This window comes from Protopterus annectens, chromosome 16.part0 (genome assembly GCF_019279795.1).
Source record: "Protopterus annectens isolate FY-2018-M chromosome 16.part0, PAN1.0, whole genome shotgun sequence".
Lineage (NCBI taxonomy): Eukaryota > Metazoa > Chordata > Ceratodontiformes > Protopteridae > Protopterus > Protopterus annectens.
Window position 1 is genome coordinate 862690968 of NC_056750.1, and position 20704 is coordinate 862711671.

Below are 20704 nucleotides of genomic sequence, written 5' to 3' on the forward strand. Positions count from 1 at the left end.
TTCAAGAATGCAACTGCAGTCATATCATATGGGCTGTCCTGCCTCAGGCAGCCCTCGGTCGGCCGAACTCCAAAGTCTGGGTCCGGCGTTGGCTGGTGTCGCCTCCTCTCCGACGTCAGAACGGCTGGAGTATAAAGGCATCGGCTGACACCATCTTCTTCAGTCTTTCTTGCCGCGGTGCCCTAAGCAGAAGCAGTTCGCAAGTGCCGGTCGGTCAGCTCCTGTGTTTTCAGTACCAAAGTCATCTAAAAGCTAAGTACCCTGTTGGGGAACATTTTTTCTTGCCTCAGCCGATGTCGGAACAAATTGAGAAAGTTAATAATTGTTTGTCTTGTGGCAAACAAATACCTCATAAGGACTTCCATTCTCTTTGCCTGCCTTGCCTGGGCCCAGACCACGACATCTCTGCCTGTGCTTGCTTTAATAAGCACACTCTCAGGCGTCGGGCAGAATTTGCCGAAGACTTTTTCGGTGATTCTTTTGCTTATATCATGCCGTCGGATCATCCGACAACTCAATCTTCCAAAAAGCGTAAGGACCGGGACCGACATCCTCGGCCCACGTCTTCCACCGATACTCCTCCAAAACCCTCTGCGAGTGCTTCGGTCCCTTTGGAAACGGTAATCCAACCGCTCCAGGCCGACGACACAGCGGTAACTCGTCCTTCGGTCTCGGAGTCCACTCCGGTGCCGGTTGTTGACTTTCCTCCAGAAACCGAGGTTCTGGATCTACCCGACACCATTCCTGTGGACAAGGTTATACCAGCACGTGGGGCAGCTAGGCCTCCTGTATCCATGTCCATCAAGGCCTTTGCACGTGCTAAGGCCGCCAGCCAGGCCAAGGCCCATCCTAAACCTACTGCTCAAGCAACTTCTTCTGATAAACAGATCATGTCTCTTGCTGCAGATCTAATTTCCCTTATTAGGGGGTCTCAGCCTCATCCAGACAGAGGTTCTCAGCCGCCTGCAGAGAAAAGGCCCAGAACTGAGCAGGCCGACAACCTCTCTTCAGATGAAGCCTCTGGGGATTCTGAGCATTCTGATACCCAAGAAGAATCCTTCCAGGCCTATGAGGACTCTGATGCTGAGGAATCAATTCCCTCTGCCTCTCCTCCAGAGGATTTTTCGTTCGGTGAAGTCCTACACTCCATGAGGGAGCATTTTAAATGGCAGGGCCAGGAATTCTCTGACTCCAGGAAAAGGCTACGTACCTTCCTCAAGCTTCCCCAGCACAGGCCTTTAGCTATCCCTCCAGTTATGGATGTCCTGGATGATGTTTTCTCCGACTCGAGTGCTAACCCTGATTCTCTCCCTCCTGCTCCTGTCAAGCCTGACAGATATTATAGGGTCCCTGACACACAAGCATCTCTTTAAGGCCCATTCTGTGGATCTAGAAACAGTTTCACAGGGCCCCAAGGGAGTGGCTACTTCCACTGCCAAGAATCTGCTGCCAGCCGATAAGGAAGCTAAATCCCTGGAGAGATGGGGTAAAAAAGTTTATACCTCCACCACCCTGGCTATGAGGTCACTTAACTGCCTTTTTCATATGTTTCAGTACCAGGATGTTTTACTGGATGACTTGCAGAAAAAGCTAGCCTCCCCTGAGTCTACTGATTTTAAGGCATTGCAGGATCTAGTACATAACACTCAGCAGGTTAACCATCATTTTCTTCAGTGTGGTTATGATGCATTGGAGGCTTCATGTAGGGCAGGTATGACTGGGGCTGTGATACATAGGCATGCTTGGTTAAAAGAACAGCCACTGCCAGACCATGTTAAAGTAAAGTTACTTGATGCACCTCTGGAGAAACAGAAGCTTTTTGGTGCTAATGCACAAGATGTGTTGAAATCCATTGAGGAAAAAGCTAAGTCAGTACAGACAGTCAAAGATTTCCTCCAGGTTCAGCCACCCAGATTCAGCAGGAATTGGCCTTCAAAGAATTGGTCCTTTCCAGACACAGACAAGTTTCAAAGGGGAAAAAACAGGCGTGGCCGAGGTAGAGGGCAATACCGAGGCTCCTACAGGGGCCGTCAGTGGCAACCACCAAATCAAAGAAGTGGCACAGGCAGCCCAGCTGCACCACAAGTACAACCACAATGACTTGACTTTCATACCACCTACAAAGGCTCAAAGAGAAGCACCCTTGGGCGGAAAATTATCCTTATTCTCAAAAAACTGGCATATCTTAACCAAGGACAACTGGATTCTGGATTTAATAGACAAAGGTTACAGATTCCACTTCCATACTTTACCAATAAGACAAGGCATGCCAAACCTGCCACATCATCAAAGGGCAGAGGCACTCATTCAAGTTTCAAAGCTGTTAAACATAAACGCAATAGAAAAGGTTCCTCCACAGGAACAAGGCCAGGGATTTTATTCAAGACTGTTCCTTGTTCCAAGAAAGGAAAACAAATGGAGGCCTATACTGGACTTGTCTACTCTAAATACTTATCTCATTGTGCCAAAATTCAAAATGCTGACGTTGCAGCAACTCCTTCCCATGCTGGGCAAGGGGTCTTGGCTGGTCACTCTGGACCTCAAGGAGGCATACCTGCATGTCCCAATCAGACAAAGCTGCAGAAGATACCTCAGATTTCTTGCAGGGACAGAGCATTATCAATTCTCAGCATTGCCGTTTGGCTTATCTACTGCGCCCAGAGTGTTCACGAAATGCCTGGCATCAGTAGTGGCACACTGCAGACTCCAGGGGATTCAAATATACCCCTACCTGGACGACTGCCTCATACAAGCAGACAACAAACAAACCTTGATTGCAAACTTGGACTATGTCATTCAATTACTACAGGCCTTGGGATACACAGTCAACATTCAGAAATCAAGACTCCTGCCATCCCAACAAATTATTTTCCCAGGAGCCAAACTGGACACAAAAACACAAATGGCTTATCTCACAGAGGAAAAACAACAGCAGTTACCAGAATACTTCAAAGGCCTAGCAAAGTTCTCCCAGCTGACTGCAAGGAAAATCCTGCAGGCCCTGGGGTTCATGGCATCTTGCATTCTTCTGATACCTTTGGCAAGACTTCATATGAGAAAGCTGCAGTGGTACTTAAAAATACTTATGGTCCCAACACAGCCAAAGCCTAGAGGACGTGATCCCACTCATTCCATGTCTACAAAGAGAATTTTTGTGGTGGGCTCAAGCAAGTCAGTTAAACAAAAGCATGTCTTTCAACAAACCTCAAGCAGGTCAAATGATTACAACAGACGCCTCAGACCATGGATGGGGGGCGCACATGGAAGGCAGATGCATTCAAGGTCAATGGACACCAAGGGAAAGGCATCTGCACATAAACCAAAAAGAGATGTTGGCAGTGATACATGCAATCGAGAATTTCGAAAAATCACTTAAACAAGGACATTTGTTAATAAGGACAGACAACACCACTGTGATGTGGTATATAAACAAGCAGGGAGGCACTCATTCTTATCCCCTCTGCAGACTAACAATGATTCTCTGGGAAAAATCCCTAAGTCTGAAGATACATTTGCAATCCCAGTTTGTGCTAGGCAAGGACAATGTTCTGGCGGACAAGCTGAGCAGGAATTTCTTGGATCCACACGAATGGATGCTGCATCCTCACATTTTCTCACAAATAACAAGGACATGGGGAAGACCGGACATGGATCTCTCTGCTTCTCACATGACTCATCACCTGGAAAAGTTCTGTACAAGGACCCACCATCCTCTAGCCTGGAAAACGGATGCTCTCTCCTTCAGCTGGAATTCCCTAACAATTTAGGCATTCCCTCCTCTACCACTGCTGACCAAGGTGATACTGAAGATCATAGCAGAACAACCAACAGGCATTTTGATAGCTCCAGACTGGCCAAGGCAGCACTGGTACCCATTGCTGTTGAGCATAACTCGGACCAAGCCGTGGCCTCTGTCCCTATGGCCTCTGCTTCTAACACAGCACAATTACAGGACTGTTCATCAAAACCTGAAAACATTGCATCTGACAGCCTGGAGGTTACCATAACTCCTTCCGATATCTCTCTTTCCAAAAAAGTTCAAGAGATCTTACTGGAAGCACGCAGACCTTCCACCAGAAAAACCTATTCAGCCAAGTGGAAGAGATTCATCACCTGGAATGCTAACAGGGGTCAGGATACAACAGTCTTGAGTATACGTCAGATATTGGAATACTTGGCAGAAATGTTTCATACTGGTCTCTCATATTCTTCCATAAAGATTCATGCCTCAGCAATCTCAGCAAAATACAGTTGTGATCCACCTGTGTTTTCACATCCTTTGCTAAGACAGTTCCTAAGAGGGATAAAGAATATCAAACCCCCCAGGAAACCGCCAGTACCTGCATGGGACCTCACTATTGGCTATCACATCAGCAAGAAGAGTCTCGGAGATACAGGCACTCATGGCAGTACCTCCTTTTCTCATTTTTCATCAGGACAGAGTCTAAGAACCAATCCTTCATTCATGCCAAAAGTAAATTCCAGGGTGTCTTTAAATCAAGCCATTCACCTGCCTACTTTCTTCCCCAATCCTCAAAACAGGGGGGAAGCACTGCTGCATACTTTGGACATACACAGACAACTACGCTACTACTTGGACAGGACTAAGGCCACCAGAAAGTCTGACCAACTGTTTGTAGCCTATGCTGCTGGAGTACAAGGAAAAGCAATCGCCAAACAAACAATTTCCAAATGGATTGGACACTGCGTCAGATTCTGCTATTCTTTTCATGGAAAAGGTGTGCCAGCCAATATTAGGCCACACTCCACCAGAGCTATAGCCACATCCACAGCTTTCCTAAGAGGAGTGGCTACAAAGGACATTCTAGAGGCTGCTACATGGAGCTCCGTGCATACATTTACCAAGCACTACAACCTGCCTTTATACTCCAGATCCCGAGCAGGCTTTGCTTCGGCAGTCCTGCAGGGCATTTTAGCTACACCATCACTTTCTTAGTTCCAACCACCCCCAGATTGGCTATTTTATTCAACCCATATGTTATGACTGCAGTTGCATTCTTGAAGGACATAGTACAGTTTTGTACCTACCATAAATGTAGATGTCCGATAGATATGCAACTGCAGTCGGATTTTCCCACCTTCCTACCCCTCTGCAACCTTCTTTATGGCTCCACTACCCCTATTCCTATTAGCTGGGGGTACCTCCTATGGTGTATCTGTTTATTACTGTTGTGCATGTCTGGAATTGTTTCTCCATTCACCAAATTTAGCCTTTCCTAGAAGGGCACCTGGCATCTGGGGCAAGAAACACTGAAGAAGATGGCGTCGGCCGATGCCTTTATACTCCAGCCGTTCTGACGTCGGAGAGGAGGCGACACCAGCCGACGCCGGACCCAGACTTTGGAGTTCGGCCGACCGAGGGCTGCCTGAGGCAGGACAGCCCATATGTTATGACTGCAGTTGCATATCTATCGGGCATCTACATTTATGGTAGGTACAAAACTGTACTTTCTTTAGCCTCTTGGAAGCTTTGTAAGTAATTTTTAAGAGGCGCACACTTGTTGCAACCTCCTTTCAAAGATCCAACACCACCTTGGGAGCTAAACATAGTGTTACAGGCCATGGTACATTCTCCCATTGAAACCCCCTCTGCAGAATGTGATCTGAAGTTTTTGTCTTGGAAGACACTGTCTTTTGTAGTTAAAATCTCTGCCAGAAGGATTCCATAAATTCAGGCCTTGTGTAAACCTTTGTCTGATTTTCCACAAAGATAAGAGTTTTACTATAAAACCCCTCCTTTCTACCAAATAATCTAACATTAATCAAGCTATTAACTTACCGTTTTTCTTTCGAAACTTTTTCAACAAAGGTGAACATTCCTTACATTTACTAGATGTTCACAGGCAATTATGTTTCTGTCTTCACTGAACAAAAGACATTTCGAAAATTTGACCAGCTTTTTGTTTTCTTTTGCAGTGCAAAGTTTGGTAAGCTAGTCAGCAAGGTCTCTTTGGCCAGATGGCTGAAAGACCGCATTTAATTTATCTGTGATGAGAACAAAAAAGCCCCTTCTACAATGTCTGTAGCCACCACAGCAGTTTTCCAGTCCAGATCTTCAATGGATGATACATGTGTAGCAGCTACTTGGGCTTCTCCCCAAACCTTTATCACTCATTACAAATTAGATTTGGTCTCTAGGGATAGTGTGTCCTTTGGTTTGATGGTGCTCAGAAATATCCTCCTGCGAATCCACCCAAGATCATAGGTAGCTAGGGGCTCTGTCCCATCTGTTAAGGATAAAATGAAGATTGACAACATCAGATAAAGAAGTTATGTACTTAACCATGATGTTCCATCTGTGTTGTCCATCTTCATTTATTCTTGACTCTCCTCCCTCCATTCCCCAGCCTTTAAAGTTTTTTTTTTTTTTTTTTTTGGTGGAGCAGATTACATATCATTAAATTATGATTTTTTTCAAGCATAGTAGATATGGCTTCCAGCTGGGCTTCCCTTTCTGTTATCTATACTTTCTATGCAAACTTGATCTGAGATAATTGTGAGAGTGGGATTGTGGGTAGAGGTGAAGCTCAAGCGTTTTTGGCTGGCACGAGCTGTAGTATTGATAGTCTGTTCCGATTTCAGAACCGGAAGCTTCTGTCAAAGATAAATGAAGATGGACAACACAGATAGAATGTTATGGTAAGTACATAACTTCTTTTTTAGTGGTAATAACTTTTGCCACAAGGATTTCAGAAGTACAAGCCTTATGTAGACATCTCTACCTGATTTCCCATAAAAATAGTTTCACTGAGAACCAATCCTTCCCTTTTGCCCAAGGTGATGTCAGAGACCAGCATCAATCAGACTTAATTTACCAGTATCTTTTCAAATTTTGCTAACAAAGGTGAATACTGCTTACATTTATTAGACTTTCACAGACAATTGCATTTCTATCTACACATAACTAAGGATTTAAAAAAATCTGACCAACTATTTGTGTCATTTTCATCTACAAGACTTGGCTAACCAGTGAGCAAAATGACGCTAGCCTTATGTCTCAAAGAACATATTTCTTTTATCTGTAATAAAAAGAAAATTTAATTGCCTAGGCCTTTAAAGGCACAGTCTACAAGTGCTGTAGCTGCTTCAGCAGTTTTTCAGTCTAGTTAGTTTCTAGGGATATCTGTGCAGAAGCAACTAGGGCTACTCCTCACAGCTTTTATTACTCATTACAAATTGGATTTGATCTCCTGGGGAGGAGCACCATTTGGTTCTGTGGTGGTCAGGAATATCCTTCCTTGAGTCCTAAGATCAAATGTAGCTGGGGACTCTGTCCCATATGTTGATGATAAAATGAAAATTCACAACATCAGATAAAGAAGTTATGTACTCACCATAACGTTCCATCTGTGTTGTCCATTTTCATTTATCCTCGACTCCCTTCCACCCTTCCTCTGCCCTTGAAGCTTTTGCTGGAATGAATAATGGACACAACACTTGTTATATGGTCTGTATGAAGGCAGTTTGGGTTTTTCATTCTGTCTTTCAGCAAACCCTAAAGTAACTAGGAGAGGAGCGTTGTGGGTAAGGGTCAAGTTCGAGAGGTTTTGACTTTCGTCAGCTGTAGTAATGGCTGAGTCGGTTCTGAGGCTCGGAACTGAATCCATATGTTGAGGATAAATGAAAGTGGACAACACAGATGGAAATTTATGGTGACTACATAACTTCTTTGTAAGCAAACAGCCATCATTAAAAACAGTAAGTGTTAAAAAGTCAAACTGCAAAAGCTGCCTTTAATTTAAGCACATTGTTGATTGAAACTGTTTCGTTCAAATCAGGGGAATGAAGTGGGATTGCATCACAGTTGCCGTACAAGTCCTTTATGTGTATAGTAAGTGTACCCAGTCATCACTCTGGGTAGTTAAGTATAGTAATACTCAAGCATCACTCTGGCTAGCTGATATGTATAGTAATCCCACTCGTCAGTCTGGTTCACTGATAAATGTAGTAATACCAGTCATCACTCTGGGTTAAGAGTAGTAATACCCAGTCAGTAATCTGGGTATCTGATAAGTATAGTAATATACCCAAGTCATCATTCTGAGTAGTTAAATATAATTACCCAGTCATCACTCTGGGTAGTTAAATATAGTAATACACAGTCATCATTCTGGGTAGTTACATCTATTAATACCAAGTCATAACTCTGGTTAGCTGATACATGTAGTAATAGCCAGTCATCACTCTGGGTAGCTGATACATGTAGTAATAGCCAGTCATCACTCTGGGTAGTTAAGTATAATACAAAGTCATTACTCTAGGTAGGTAGGTAGGTAAGTATAGTAATACCCAGTCATTACTCTGCATAGTTAAGTATAGTAATACGCAGTCAGTCTGGGTCACTGATAAATTTAGTAATACCCAGACATCACTCTGGGTAGCTGATACGTATAGTAATAACCAGTCATCACTTTGGATAGTTAAGTACAATAATATGCAGTCATCAGTCTGGGTAGTTAAGTGTGGTAATACCCAGTCGTCAGTCTGGATAGTTAAGTATAGTAGTACCAGTCATCACTCTGGGCGGCTGTTTTGCAGTGAGATTACATTTCTGGGTTGCCATTTAGGCACAAGGCTTTTTGGAGGATTTGTTACGCACCCTGCAGCAGGATGTGAGGGTTTCATATTTCTTCCTCTCTTTGTTTATCTCAGTGTGGATGTTGCTAGTTTGATCCCCCGTTTTTTTGTTTAGATTGTTCATTTTGCAGCAGACTTGGAAGCTTACTACTAGAAAATTCTTTATGTATAAATAGACTATTACCTGATGGTAGGCAGTGGCCTTCACTCCTTTAAGTCACACTTCTTAATATACTTGTATCATTTGCTATGCTTTGGATTGTTCTACATTAGAGTGCCTCTGCTTGTTTTTTTTACGTCTAATACAGCAGAGCTGTTTCTTAAACAAGTTCACGGGTTTTTCTAAGATGGCAGTCTTTTCTTGTTTGGATTGTTTTATTGTAATAGAGCAGTCCACCTTTTAAACGGATCTTCTAGATTCCTGGAACATGCTTTTCCTGCTGCTTCCTTTTATGTAGTAATTACTTTTCTGGATTCCTGGAACATGCTTGTCCTGCTGCTTCCTTTATGTAGTAATTACTTTTCTAGATTCCTGGAACATGCTTTTCCTGCTGCTTCCTTTATGTAGTAATTGCTTTTCTAGATTCCTGGAACATGCTTGTCCTGCTGCTTCCTTTATGTAGTAATTTTCTAGATTCCTGGAACATGCTTGTCCTGCTGCTTCCTTTATGTAGTAATTACTTTTCTAGATTCCTGGAACATGCTTGTCCTGCTGCTTCCTTTATGTAGTAATTGCTTTTCTAGATTCCTGGAACATGCTTTTCCTGCTGCTTCCTTTATGTAGTAATTGCTTTTCTAGATTCCTGGAACATGCTTGTCCTGCTGCTTCCTTTATGTAGTAATTACTTTTCTAGATTCCTGGAACATGCTTGTCCTGCTGCTTCCTTTATGTAGTAATTACTTTTCTAGATTCCTGGAACATGCTTTTCCTGCTGCTTCCTTTATGTAGTAATTGCTTTTCTAGATTCCTGGAACATGCTTTTCCTACTGCTTCCTTTATGTAGTAATTGCTTTTCTAGATTCCTGGAACATGCTTGTCCTGCTGCTTCCTTTATGTAGTAATTACTTTTGTAGATTCCTGGAACATGCTTTTCCTGCTGCTTCTTTTATGTAGTAATTACTTGTGGTAAAAGGCTGTTAACAATGCCCTCTGGCCAGTATAATCATAGGCAAGAGCTGTTCTGCTGTGCACATACTCAGCTGCACTGACTGCCTCTGTTTTTGCTTGGAGATGTAGGCTTTGGCTGCATGCACTAGTCACTGTAACCCCTCACTTGATTGTTTTTATTCCTTGCTGTCCATTTCTTCCTTTGAATGTGCCTGATTATGGAACATACTTTCTACCCTTAACAAGCTGTAGGTATTACTGGAGAGAGTCACAGATGCAGCTTAGCATGTGAATATGGAACATGTGATAAATTCCCGAGACAGAGACAGCTCATCTGAATGCTGTTAGACAAGTCGTGTTTAAATAAAATTAAATTGGACCTGGATGGGGTGATCAAAATATTGCTTTTTTGAGTGCATAGATTTTTAACTTTGCAGGTGGGGAGGCTAAGCTGTCAATCTGTCACAGGTTATGAATAAAAGCTTGGCCACTCTTTCAATACATACCAGTTATTTCTACCTATAAATTGAATTATCCTGGTAAAATGAACTTATACTCATAAGTAAAGAATTAACTGGGAGACTTAAATGGATTTTTTTATTTACCTTTGTGTTTGCTGTATGTCACGCAAATATAGCTAAATATCAACCTGTATGCAATTCTCTGTGCTTTTATAGTGTAGTCATAGGTTCACAGGTGTGTACTAGTGTAACAAACACTCCCCGAACCTTTACAATGTAATCATAGGTTTACAGCTGCGTACTAGTATAACAACCACTCATTGAGCTTTCACAGTGTAATCATAGGTTCACGGGTGCATACTAATGTAACAACCACTCCCTGAACTTTTACTGTAATCGTAGGTTCACAGGTGCCATACTAGTGTAACAGCCACTCCCTGAACTTTTATTGTAATCGTAGGTTCACAGGTGCATACTAGTGTAACAGCCACTCCCTGAACTTTTACTGTAATCGTAGGTTCACAGGTGTGTACTAGTGTAACAACCACTCCCCGAACCTCTATAGTGTAATCATAGGTTTACGGCTGCGTACTAGTGTAACAGCCACTCCCTGAACTTGCACTATAATCATAGGTTCATGGGTGCATACTAGTTTAACAACCATTCCCTAAACTTTTGCAGTGTAACCATAGGTTCACTGGTGCGTACTAGTGTAACAACCACTCCCTGAACTTTCATTGTGATCATAGGATCACAGGTGCGTACTAGTGTAACAACCACTCCTTGAACTTTTACTGTAACCATAGATGGGTAGTGTAACAACCACTCCCTGAACTTTTATTGTAATCATAGGTTCACAGGTGCGTACCAGTGTAACAACAACTCCCTGAACTTTTACTGTAATCATAGGTTCACAGGTGCATACTAGTGTAACAACCACTCCCTGAACTTTTATTGTAATCATAGGTTCACAGGTGCGTACCAGTGTAACAACAACTCCCTGAACTTTTACTGTAATCATAGGTTCACAGGTGCATACTAGTGTAACAACCACTCCCTGAACTTTTATAGTGTAATCATAGGTTCACAGGTGCGTACCAGTGTAACAACCACTCCCCGAACTTTTACTGTAATCATAGATTCACAGGTGCGTGCTAGTGTAACAACCACTCCCTGAACTTTCACTGTAATCATAGGTTCACAGGTGCGTAATAGTGTAACAACCACTCCCTGAACTATTACACTGTAGTCATAGGTGCATGCTATTGTAACAACTACTCCCTGAACTTTAACTGTAATCATAGGTTCACAGGTGCATACTAGTGTAACAAACCACTCCATGAACATTTACTGTAATCATAGGTTTACAGGTGCATACCAGTGTAACAACCACTCCCTGAACTTTCGCTATAATCATAGGTGCATACTAGTGTAACAACCACTCCCTGAACTTTCACTGTAATCATAGGTTCACAGGTGCGTGCTAGTGTAACAACCACTCCCTTAACTTTCGCTGTCATCACAGGTGCGTGCTAGTGTAACAACCACTCCCTGAACTTTTATAGTGTAATCATAGGTGCATACTAGTACAACAACCACTCCCTGAACTTTCACTGTAGTCATAGGTTCACAGATGCTTGCTAGTGTAACAACCACTCCCTGAACTTTCACTGTAATCATAGGTTCACAGGTGTGTGCTAGTGTAACAACCACTCCCTGAACTTTTACTGTAATCATAGGGGGTAGTGTAACAACCACTCCCTGAGCTTTTTCAGTGTAATCGTAGGTTCACAGGTGCATGCTAGTGTAACAACCACTCCCTGAACTTTTACTGTAATCATAGGTTCACAGGTGCTTGCTAGTGTAACAACCACTCCCTGAACTTTTACTGTAATCATAGGTTCACAGGTGCGTACCAGTGCAACAACCACTCCCTGAACTTTTAGTGTAATCGTAGGTTCACAGGTACGTGCTAGTGTAACAACCACTCCCTTAACGTTTACAGTGTAAGCATAGGTGCATGCTCTTGTAACAACTACTCCCTGAACTTTAACTGAAATCATAAGTTCACAGGTGCGTACTGTTGTAACAACCACTCCCTGAACTTTTGCAGTGTAATCATAGGTTCACGGGTGCGTACTAGTGTAACAACCACTCCCTGGACTTTCACTGTAATCAGGTTCACAGGTGTGTGCTAGTGTAACAACTACTCCCTGAACTTTTACTGTAATCATAGGTGGGCAGTGTAACAACCACTCCCTGGACCTTTACTGTTATCATAGGTTTGCAGGTGCGTACCAGTGTACCAACCACTCCCTGCACTTGCACTGTAATCGTAGATTCACAGGTGCATACCAGTGTGCCAACCACTCCCTGGACTTTTACTGTAATTATAGGTCGGTACTGTAGCAACCACTCCCTGAACTTTCATTGTAATCATAGGTTCATAGGTGCGTACTAGTGTAACAACCGCTCCCTGAACTTTCACTGTTATCATAAGTTCACAGGTGAGTACCAGTGTAACAACCACTCCCTGAACTTTTACAGTGTAGTCATAGGTTCACAGGTGCAATCTAGTGCAACAACTTCCTGAGCTTTTACTGTAATCCTAGGTTCACAGGTGTATACCGTGTAACTACTACTCCCTGAACTTTTACTGTAATCATAGATTCACAAGTGCATACTAGTGTAACAACCACTCCCTGAACTTTTACAGTGTAATTATAGGTTCACATGTGCGTACCAGTGTAACAACCACTCTCTTAACTTTCACTGTAATCATAGGTTCGCAGGTGCGTACTAGTGCAACAGCTACTACCTGAACTTTTACAGTGTAATCATAGGTTCACAGGTGCGTACCTGTGTAACAACCAGTCCCTGAACTTTTACAATGCAATCATAGGTTCTCAGGTGTATGCTAGTGTAACAAGAACTCCTGGACTTTCACTGTAATCATAGGTTCACAGGTGCGTGCTAATGTAACAACCACTCCCTGGACTTTTGCTGTAATCATAGGTGGGTAGTATAACAACCACTCCCTGGACGTTTACTGTTATCATACGCTCATAGGTGCATACCAGTGTAACAACCACTCCCTGGACTTTTACTGTAATCATAGATTCACAGGTTTCGTACCAGTGTACTAACCACTCCCTGGACTTTTACTGTAATCATAGGTTCACAGGTTTCGTACCAGTGTAATAACCACTCCCTGGACTTTTACTGTAATCTTAGGTTCACAGGTGCATGCTAGTGTAACAACCACTCCCTGGACTTTTACTGTAATCATAGGTGGGTAGTAGAACAACCACTCCCTGGACGTTTACTGTTATCATACGCTCATAGGTGCATACCAGTGTAACAACCACTCCCTGGACTTTTACTGTAATCATAGGTTCACAGGTTTCGTACCAGTGTAATAACCACTCCCTGGACTTTTACTGTAATCATAGGTGGGTAGTATAACAACCACTCCGTGCACGTTTACTGTTATACGCTCATAGGTGCATACCAGTGTAACAACCACTCCCTGGACTTTTACTGTAATCATAGGTTCACAGGTTTCGTACCAGTGTAATAACCACTCCCTGGACTTTTACTGTAATCCATAGGTTCACAGGTGTGTACCAGTGTAACTACCATTCCCTGAACTTTTACAGTGTAGTCATAGGTGCATACTATTGTAGCAACCGCTCCCTGAATTTTTACAGTGTAATCATAGGTTCACAGGTGCATGTTAGTGTAACAACCACTTCCTGAACTTTCACTGTAATCATACGTTCACAGGTGCGTACTAGTGTAACAACCACTCTCTGAACTTTTACTATAGTCATAGGTTCACAGGTGCGTACCAGTGTAACAACCACTCTCTGAGCTTTCACTGTAATCATAGGTTCATGGGTACGTACCAGTGTAACAACCACTCCCTGAACTTTCACTGTAGTCATAGGTTCACAGGTGCGTGCTAGTGTAACAACCACTCCCTGAACGTTTACAGTGTAAGCATAGGTGCATGCTCTTGTACCAACTACTCCCTGAACTTTAACTGAAATCATAAGTTCACAGGTGCGTACTGTTGTAACAACCACTCCCTGAACTTTTGCAGTGTAATCATAGGTTCACGGGTGCATACTAATGTAACAACCACTCCCTGAACTTTCACTGTAATCATAGGTTCACAGGTGTGTGCTAGTGTAACAACTACTCCCTGAACTTTTACTGTAATCATAGGTGGGCAGTGTAACAACCACTCCCTGGACCTTTACTGTTATCATAGGTTTGCAGGTGCGTACCAGTGTACCAACCACTCCCTGCACTAACACTGTAGTCATAGATTCACAGGTGCATACCAGTGTACCAACCACTCCCTGGACTTTCACTGTAATCATAGGTGCCTACTAGTGTAACAACCGCTCCCTGAACTTTCACTGTTATCATAAGTTCACAGGTGAGTACCAGTGTAACAACCACTCCCTGAACTTTTACAGTGTAGTCATAGGTTCACAGGTGCATTCTAGTGTAACAACTTCCTGAGCTTTTACTGTAATCATAAGTTCAAAGGTGCATACCGTGTAACTACTACTCCCTGAACTTTTACTGTAATCATAGATTCACAAGTGCATACTAGTGTAACAACCACTCCCTGAACTTTTACAATGTAATTATAGGTTCACAGGTGCGTGCCAGTGTAACAACCACTCTCTTAACTTTCACTGTAATCATAGGTTCGCAGGTCCGTACTAGTGCAACTACTACCTGAACTTTTACAGTATAATCATAGGTTCACAGGTGTGTACCAGTGTAACTACCACTCCCTGAACTTTTACAGTGTAGTCATAGGTGCATACTATTGTAGCAACCGCTCCCTGAATTTTTACAGTGTAATCATAGGTTCACAGGTGCATGTTAGTGTAACAACCACTTCCTGAACTTTCACTGTAATCATACGTTCACAGGTGCGTACTAGTGTAACAACCACTCTCTGAACTTTTACTATAATCATAGGTTCACAGGTGCGTACCAGTGTAACAACCACACTCTGAGCTTTCACTGTAATCATAGGTTCATGGGTACGTACCAGTGTAACAACCACTCCCTGAACTTTCACTGTAGTCATAGGTTCACAGGTGCGTGCTAGTGTAACAACCACTCCCTGAACGTTTACAGTGTAAGCATAGGTGCATGCTCTTGTACCAACTACTCCCTGAACTTTAACTGAAATCATAAGTTCACAGGTGCGTACTGTTGTAACAACCACTCCCTGAACTTTTGCAGTGTAATCATAGGTTCACGGGTGCATACTAATGTAACAACCACTCCCTGAACTTTCACTGTAATCATAGGTTCACAGGTGTGTGCTAGTGTAACAACTACTCCCTGAACTTTTACTGTAATCATAGGTGGACAGTGTAACAACCACTCCCTGGACCTTTACTGTTATCATAGGTTTGCAGGTGCGTACCAGTGTACCAACCACTCCCTGCACTAACACTGTAGTCATAGATTCACAGGTGCATACCAGTGTACCAACCACTCCTGGACTTTCACTGTAATCATAGGTGCCTACTAGTGTAACAACCGCTCCCTGAACTTTCACTGTTATCATAAGTTCACAGGTGAGTACCAGTGTAACAACCACTCCCTGAACTTTTACAGTGTAGTCATAGGTTCACAGGTGCATTCTAGTGTAACAACTTCCTGAGCTTTTACTGTAATCATAAGTTCAAAGGTGCATACCGTGTAACTACTACTCCCTGAACTTTTACTGTAATCATAGATTCACAAGTGCATACTAGTGTAACAACCACTCCCTGAACTTTTACAGTGTAATTATAGGTTCACAGGTGCGTGCCAGTGTAACAACCACTCTCTTAACTTTCACTGTAATCATAGGTTCGCAGGTCCGTACTAGTGCAACTACTACCTGAACTTTTACAGTGTAATCATAGGTTCACAGGTGCGTACCTGTGTAACAACCACTCCCTGAACTTTTACAATGCAATCATAGGTTCTCAGGTGTATGCTAGTGTAACAAGAACTCCTGGACTTTCACTGTAATCATAGGTTCACAGGTGCGTGCTAGTGTAACAACCACTCCCTGGACTTTTACTGTAATCATAGGTGGGTAGTAGAACAACCACTCCCTGGACGTTTACTGTTATCATACGCTCATAGGTGCATACCAGTGTAACAACCACTCCCTGGACTTTTACTGTAATCATAGGTTCACAGGTTTCGTACCAGTGTAATAACCACTCCCTGGACTTTTACTGTAATCATAGGTGGGTAGTATAACAACCACTCCGTGCACGTTTACTGTTATCATACGCTCATAGGTGCATACCAGTGTAACAACCACTCCCTGGACTTTTACTGTAATCATAGGTTCACAGGTTTCGTACCAGTGTAATAACCACTCCCTGGACTTTTACTGTAATCCATAGGTTCACAGGTGTGTACCAGTGTAACTACCACTCCCTGAACTTTTACAGTGTAGTCATAGATGCATACTGTTGTAGCAACCGCTCCCTGAACTTTTACAGTGTAATCATAGGTTCACAGGTGCATGCTAGTGTAACAACCACTCCCTGAACTTTCACTGTAATCATACGTTCACAGGTGCGTACTAGTGTAACAACCACTCTCTGAACTTTTACTATAATCATAGGTTCACAGGTGCGTACCAGAGTAACAACAACTCCCTGAACTTTCACTGTTGTCATAGGTTCACAGGTGTGTACCAGTGTAAAACCACTCCTTGAACTTTTACTGTAATCATAGGTTCACGGGTGCATACCAGTGTAACAACCACTGGTGGCTTTTTACGCCAAGCAATGCATCGCAAAGTCTTGTACTACAGCTGCCTAGATTAATCTGTTAGCATCAGACATCTGCTTCTTTCTGTAGATGTATTTTCTTGTGATAATGTTTGTTGTATTCTTATTTCAGGGTAGTGAGGCAGAGAATGAGGGTTCAGAGTCTGAAATAGAGGATGAGACGTTCCAACCTTCTGATGATGATGATGAGGAGGAGGAGGAAGACAGTGATGAAGATTATTCGTCAGTGTCTGAGGATTCAGGTACATCACCAAAAAATGAATTTAAAACTGTTTCTGTCCCTCATGAACCAGGTACATCACAACCCCACCACCACCAAAAAAAAATGAATTTAAAACTGTTTCTGTCCCTCATGAGCCAGGTATTGGATACCCTGGCTTTGACCCACTATACCTTGGTAATCAAAATAATTTATTCTCCCTTGTTTTTTTTTTTTCTAACAATTTCAAATATTTTACTTGTGATTTTAATCTTTTTAAACATTAGAACTCCAAGTTGGTCTAAACTTACCAAATGTTTTGCTTTCCATCTAAAATTGTTAACCTTAACTGTTTCTAGACACTGCAACCCCTCTCTGTTCAGTACCCCCGTATGAATTCATGTGGTAAGGTCTCAGACTGAAGATTTAACTTTCTTACTTAGAGCTGTTCAAAGTATTTCACTTTGTTGCTGCTTTTTAAAAATTGCATGTTAGGTAGCCCAATCTTACCTTCATTTTTACATATGGGTTCGGAGTCGATCCTCTGCTCCGACTCTGCTGATTTTCAAGCTCGAAGACTTTTGGTTGGCTCTTGGCTAAGCAGGTATCCCATAGTGCACCATGCAATCCCCAGATCGTGTTTGCCACGTCAACGAGTTTTCTGATGTGCTTCTCTTGGCTCTGGCCAAGTTTATGCAAATTTTCATTATTCTATCTTTTGCTTAATTATTGAATATATACATTTATAGGACTTATCTTTATTGTCTTGTGGTTGTTGTGTGACCTTTTTAGTGGTATCCTGTGTACCAGTAGTTAGGCGCATTTATGCTTCTCCTAAACCGTTAGTTTTGGCGGCTTCGCCTTTTTTTCTTGTTATTTACAGTTAGGATTTACCTAAATTGCCTTGTGTGACTAGTATAGTAGGTTTCCTGTTTTCAGTAGTTAGACGCACTTGCTTTTTCTTGTCTAGAGAATTATTTTGGCGAGTTCGCCGTTTTTAATCAATAGGGGCTCCTATTGATTATTTCTTGCCAAGCGATTATTGTTGACTGGTGGTCTTTAGCGGGGACCTGCTAAAGTCTTAATTTCTTAAACTTGTTAATTGCTACCCTTGAGCATGTGTGTGTGTGTGTGTTGTGCTTTCTTGGTCTGTTTGAATTAGAAGACCCGGTTCTTCACAGGGCTAGGCCCGTTTAACTTGGAGGACCTAGTCCTCGTGTTGCTTCCACTGTATTGTATTTAAAATATTCCCCTGTGTGACTGACTGTCTAGTGTTTAGTGGAAAATCTAGGTTTCTATCTTACACCAGGCTAGGCCCATTTAACTTGGAGGACCTAGTCCTCGTGTAATTCATCTGTAGGACTAGGCCCGTTTTAGTTGGAGGACCTAGTCCCGTTTTAGTTAGAGGACCTAGTCCTCAGTCATTTTCTTTCTTTCTCTTTCACTTTTTTTCCCTCTGATTGATTGTGGGTTGCAATGTCTAAGGATAGCAAGGAGCACAAACCCACTGGGTTTAAAAATGTATGAAGTGCTCCCAGAAAATGTCTTTGACCAATGGCCACAGTAGCTGTGTCTGCTGTTTGGGAGCCATCCATTTGCAAGAATCATGTTTGTTCTCTCATTTGCAGGAGAGAGAACAAACTGATACTCGGGGGGGGGGGGGGGTTTTTGAAGCCAACCTTCGAGGAAGCTTTGTCTGGTTCTTCTGCTTTCTCGACTAAGTCTTCTAAGTCAAGATCTGACTCAAAATCTAAAGGTTCAAAAAGGCCTTCTCCGGCACGGGCTACTTTTTCAGAGCCACCTGCCAAATTAATAAAACCTGCCTCCTCGACTCCTCAGTCTTTGGAGCTGAAGGAAAGCACTGTGGTTTTGGAGTCTGACATAGATACTTCGGTGCCGACTGCTGAATCCTTGCAGATAGTTGACTCTGCTTCTCGGAGCCGGTCTGTAGAGTTCCGACCAGTCTCTATGATGGTCAAATCTCCAGTGCCTGCTAGGTCGAGATCCCCAACCTTATCTTCCAGGTCTTCCAGGAGTCTTTAGGAAGAAGAAGATGTGGAGAGAGGGTAGTACTGAGACTCCTCAAGTCTTCTGTCCTGCCTAAATTTTTGTTGGCTCCCACCCAGTCAGCATCGGAGCCACTCGAACCAGTCTCGTCTCCATCCGTGATTCCTCCTCCGAGCCATGTTGGTTTTACGGAGCCGGAGTGCTTGTTACCAATGGAGGAACCCTCTGTTCCGGCTCCCCTTGCTGTTGCAGTGTAGCCAAGTTCGGCTCCATCCATTGTGTCCAGGGACCAAAGCTCTTCTGTCGGCGCCAAGGGGGAGGTTTTGAATCTATCTTCGTCGGTTCCAAGCCTTCCTTTTGGTGCGTCCGCCAGGGTGACTCCGGACCCTGCATCTATCTCGGAGCAGATGGCTCTGGCTCCGGCACTATCCTTTGTCTCTTCGGACCGGGGACGGTCTTCGGAGCTGGAGAGCTCTGCTTTTGAGATGATGAGTGTGTTGTCACAATCTACAGCCTCTGCCAGTGGTACAAGCACTCTTCCCCGCAGGGCTCCCATTTCGGTCTCAGTCCTTACTCTCTCTGGAGACAGGAGAGACCCACAGCCTTAGGAGCCACCGGCTGGTGGCCCTCATTCTTCTGGGTCATCCCCAGAAGGTCCTTTTGAGGAGCTCCCGCAGAAGAGAGTATGCAAGAGGAAGCATATTGACTCCCAGGATGAGTCTCTGACATCGGACACTGATCTCAATCTGTTGGAGGGGGTTCCGCAAGTCGCCCTCTGTCTCCTTTGTGGACATTCTAGAGCTCCTTAAACAGAGGTGTGACTGGCCCACTGTCAGACCTTCTGATGAGGAGTCAGTGTACCTGAAGGTTTTCGGGTCTCAACCCTCTGCCTCTTGGGTATCTCCACCTTTCGATGAGCTAATGGATCTGGTTAGTCGGAAGGTGTGGGATACTCTTGATGCCGTGGAGCCAGTACCTAGAAGACCAAATAAGTTCCTGTCTGCCTCTCCTGGAAAAGAATTCTTGTCTAAGGGCATTCCCGTAGATGCCATGGTGGTGGTGGCAGCCACGAAGGAGTTGGCGGAGACTTCTTCCTCTGTACATCCGCCAAACAAGGAGTCTCAGCAGATGGACAGATTTGGGAAGAGCGTATTTAGTTCAGCGGCCTTTACTCTTCGATCCCTGAACTATCTTACCCATTTCACAAGGTTGCAGAGGGATCTCGACGACTGGCTCTTGACCACCCCCACCAGGCATCTACTTCTCCAAAACAGGGACATCACCATCCAGCTTTGTGCTCAACTAGGGATCTCCATAAACTGGGAAAAATCTGCATTACTGACCTCACAATCTGTGATTTTTATAGGTGCAGAGGTAGACACAGTGGATATGACAGTTCGTCTTCCCACCGAAAGAGCAGAAAACCTCATCTCACAAGTTCAGCGACTTCTCCCACTTCGGAAGGTCAAAGCAAAGTGGATTCTTCAACTTCTTG

General features: G+C 43.4%; 1 protein-coding gene across 1 annotated transcript in view; it reads left to right on the forward strand.

Annotated features, from left to right (window-relative positions):
- SUPT16H (SPT16 homolog, facilitates chromatin remodeling subunit) overlaps nt 1-20704 on the forward strand; it is a 3088153-nt gene that overhangs the window by 2867719 nt on the left and 199730 nt on the right. Inside the window, exon 23 of the mRNA XM_044058195.1 lies at nt 17116-17245. Coding sequence (XP_043914130.1) covers nt 17116-17245 — 130 coding nt within the window. The remainder of the gene's footprint in view (nt 1-17115; nt 17246-20704) is intronic.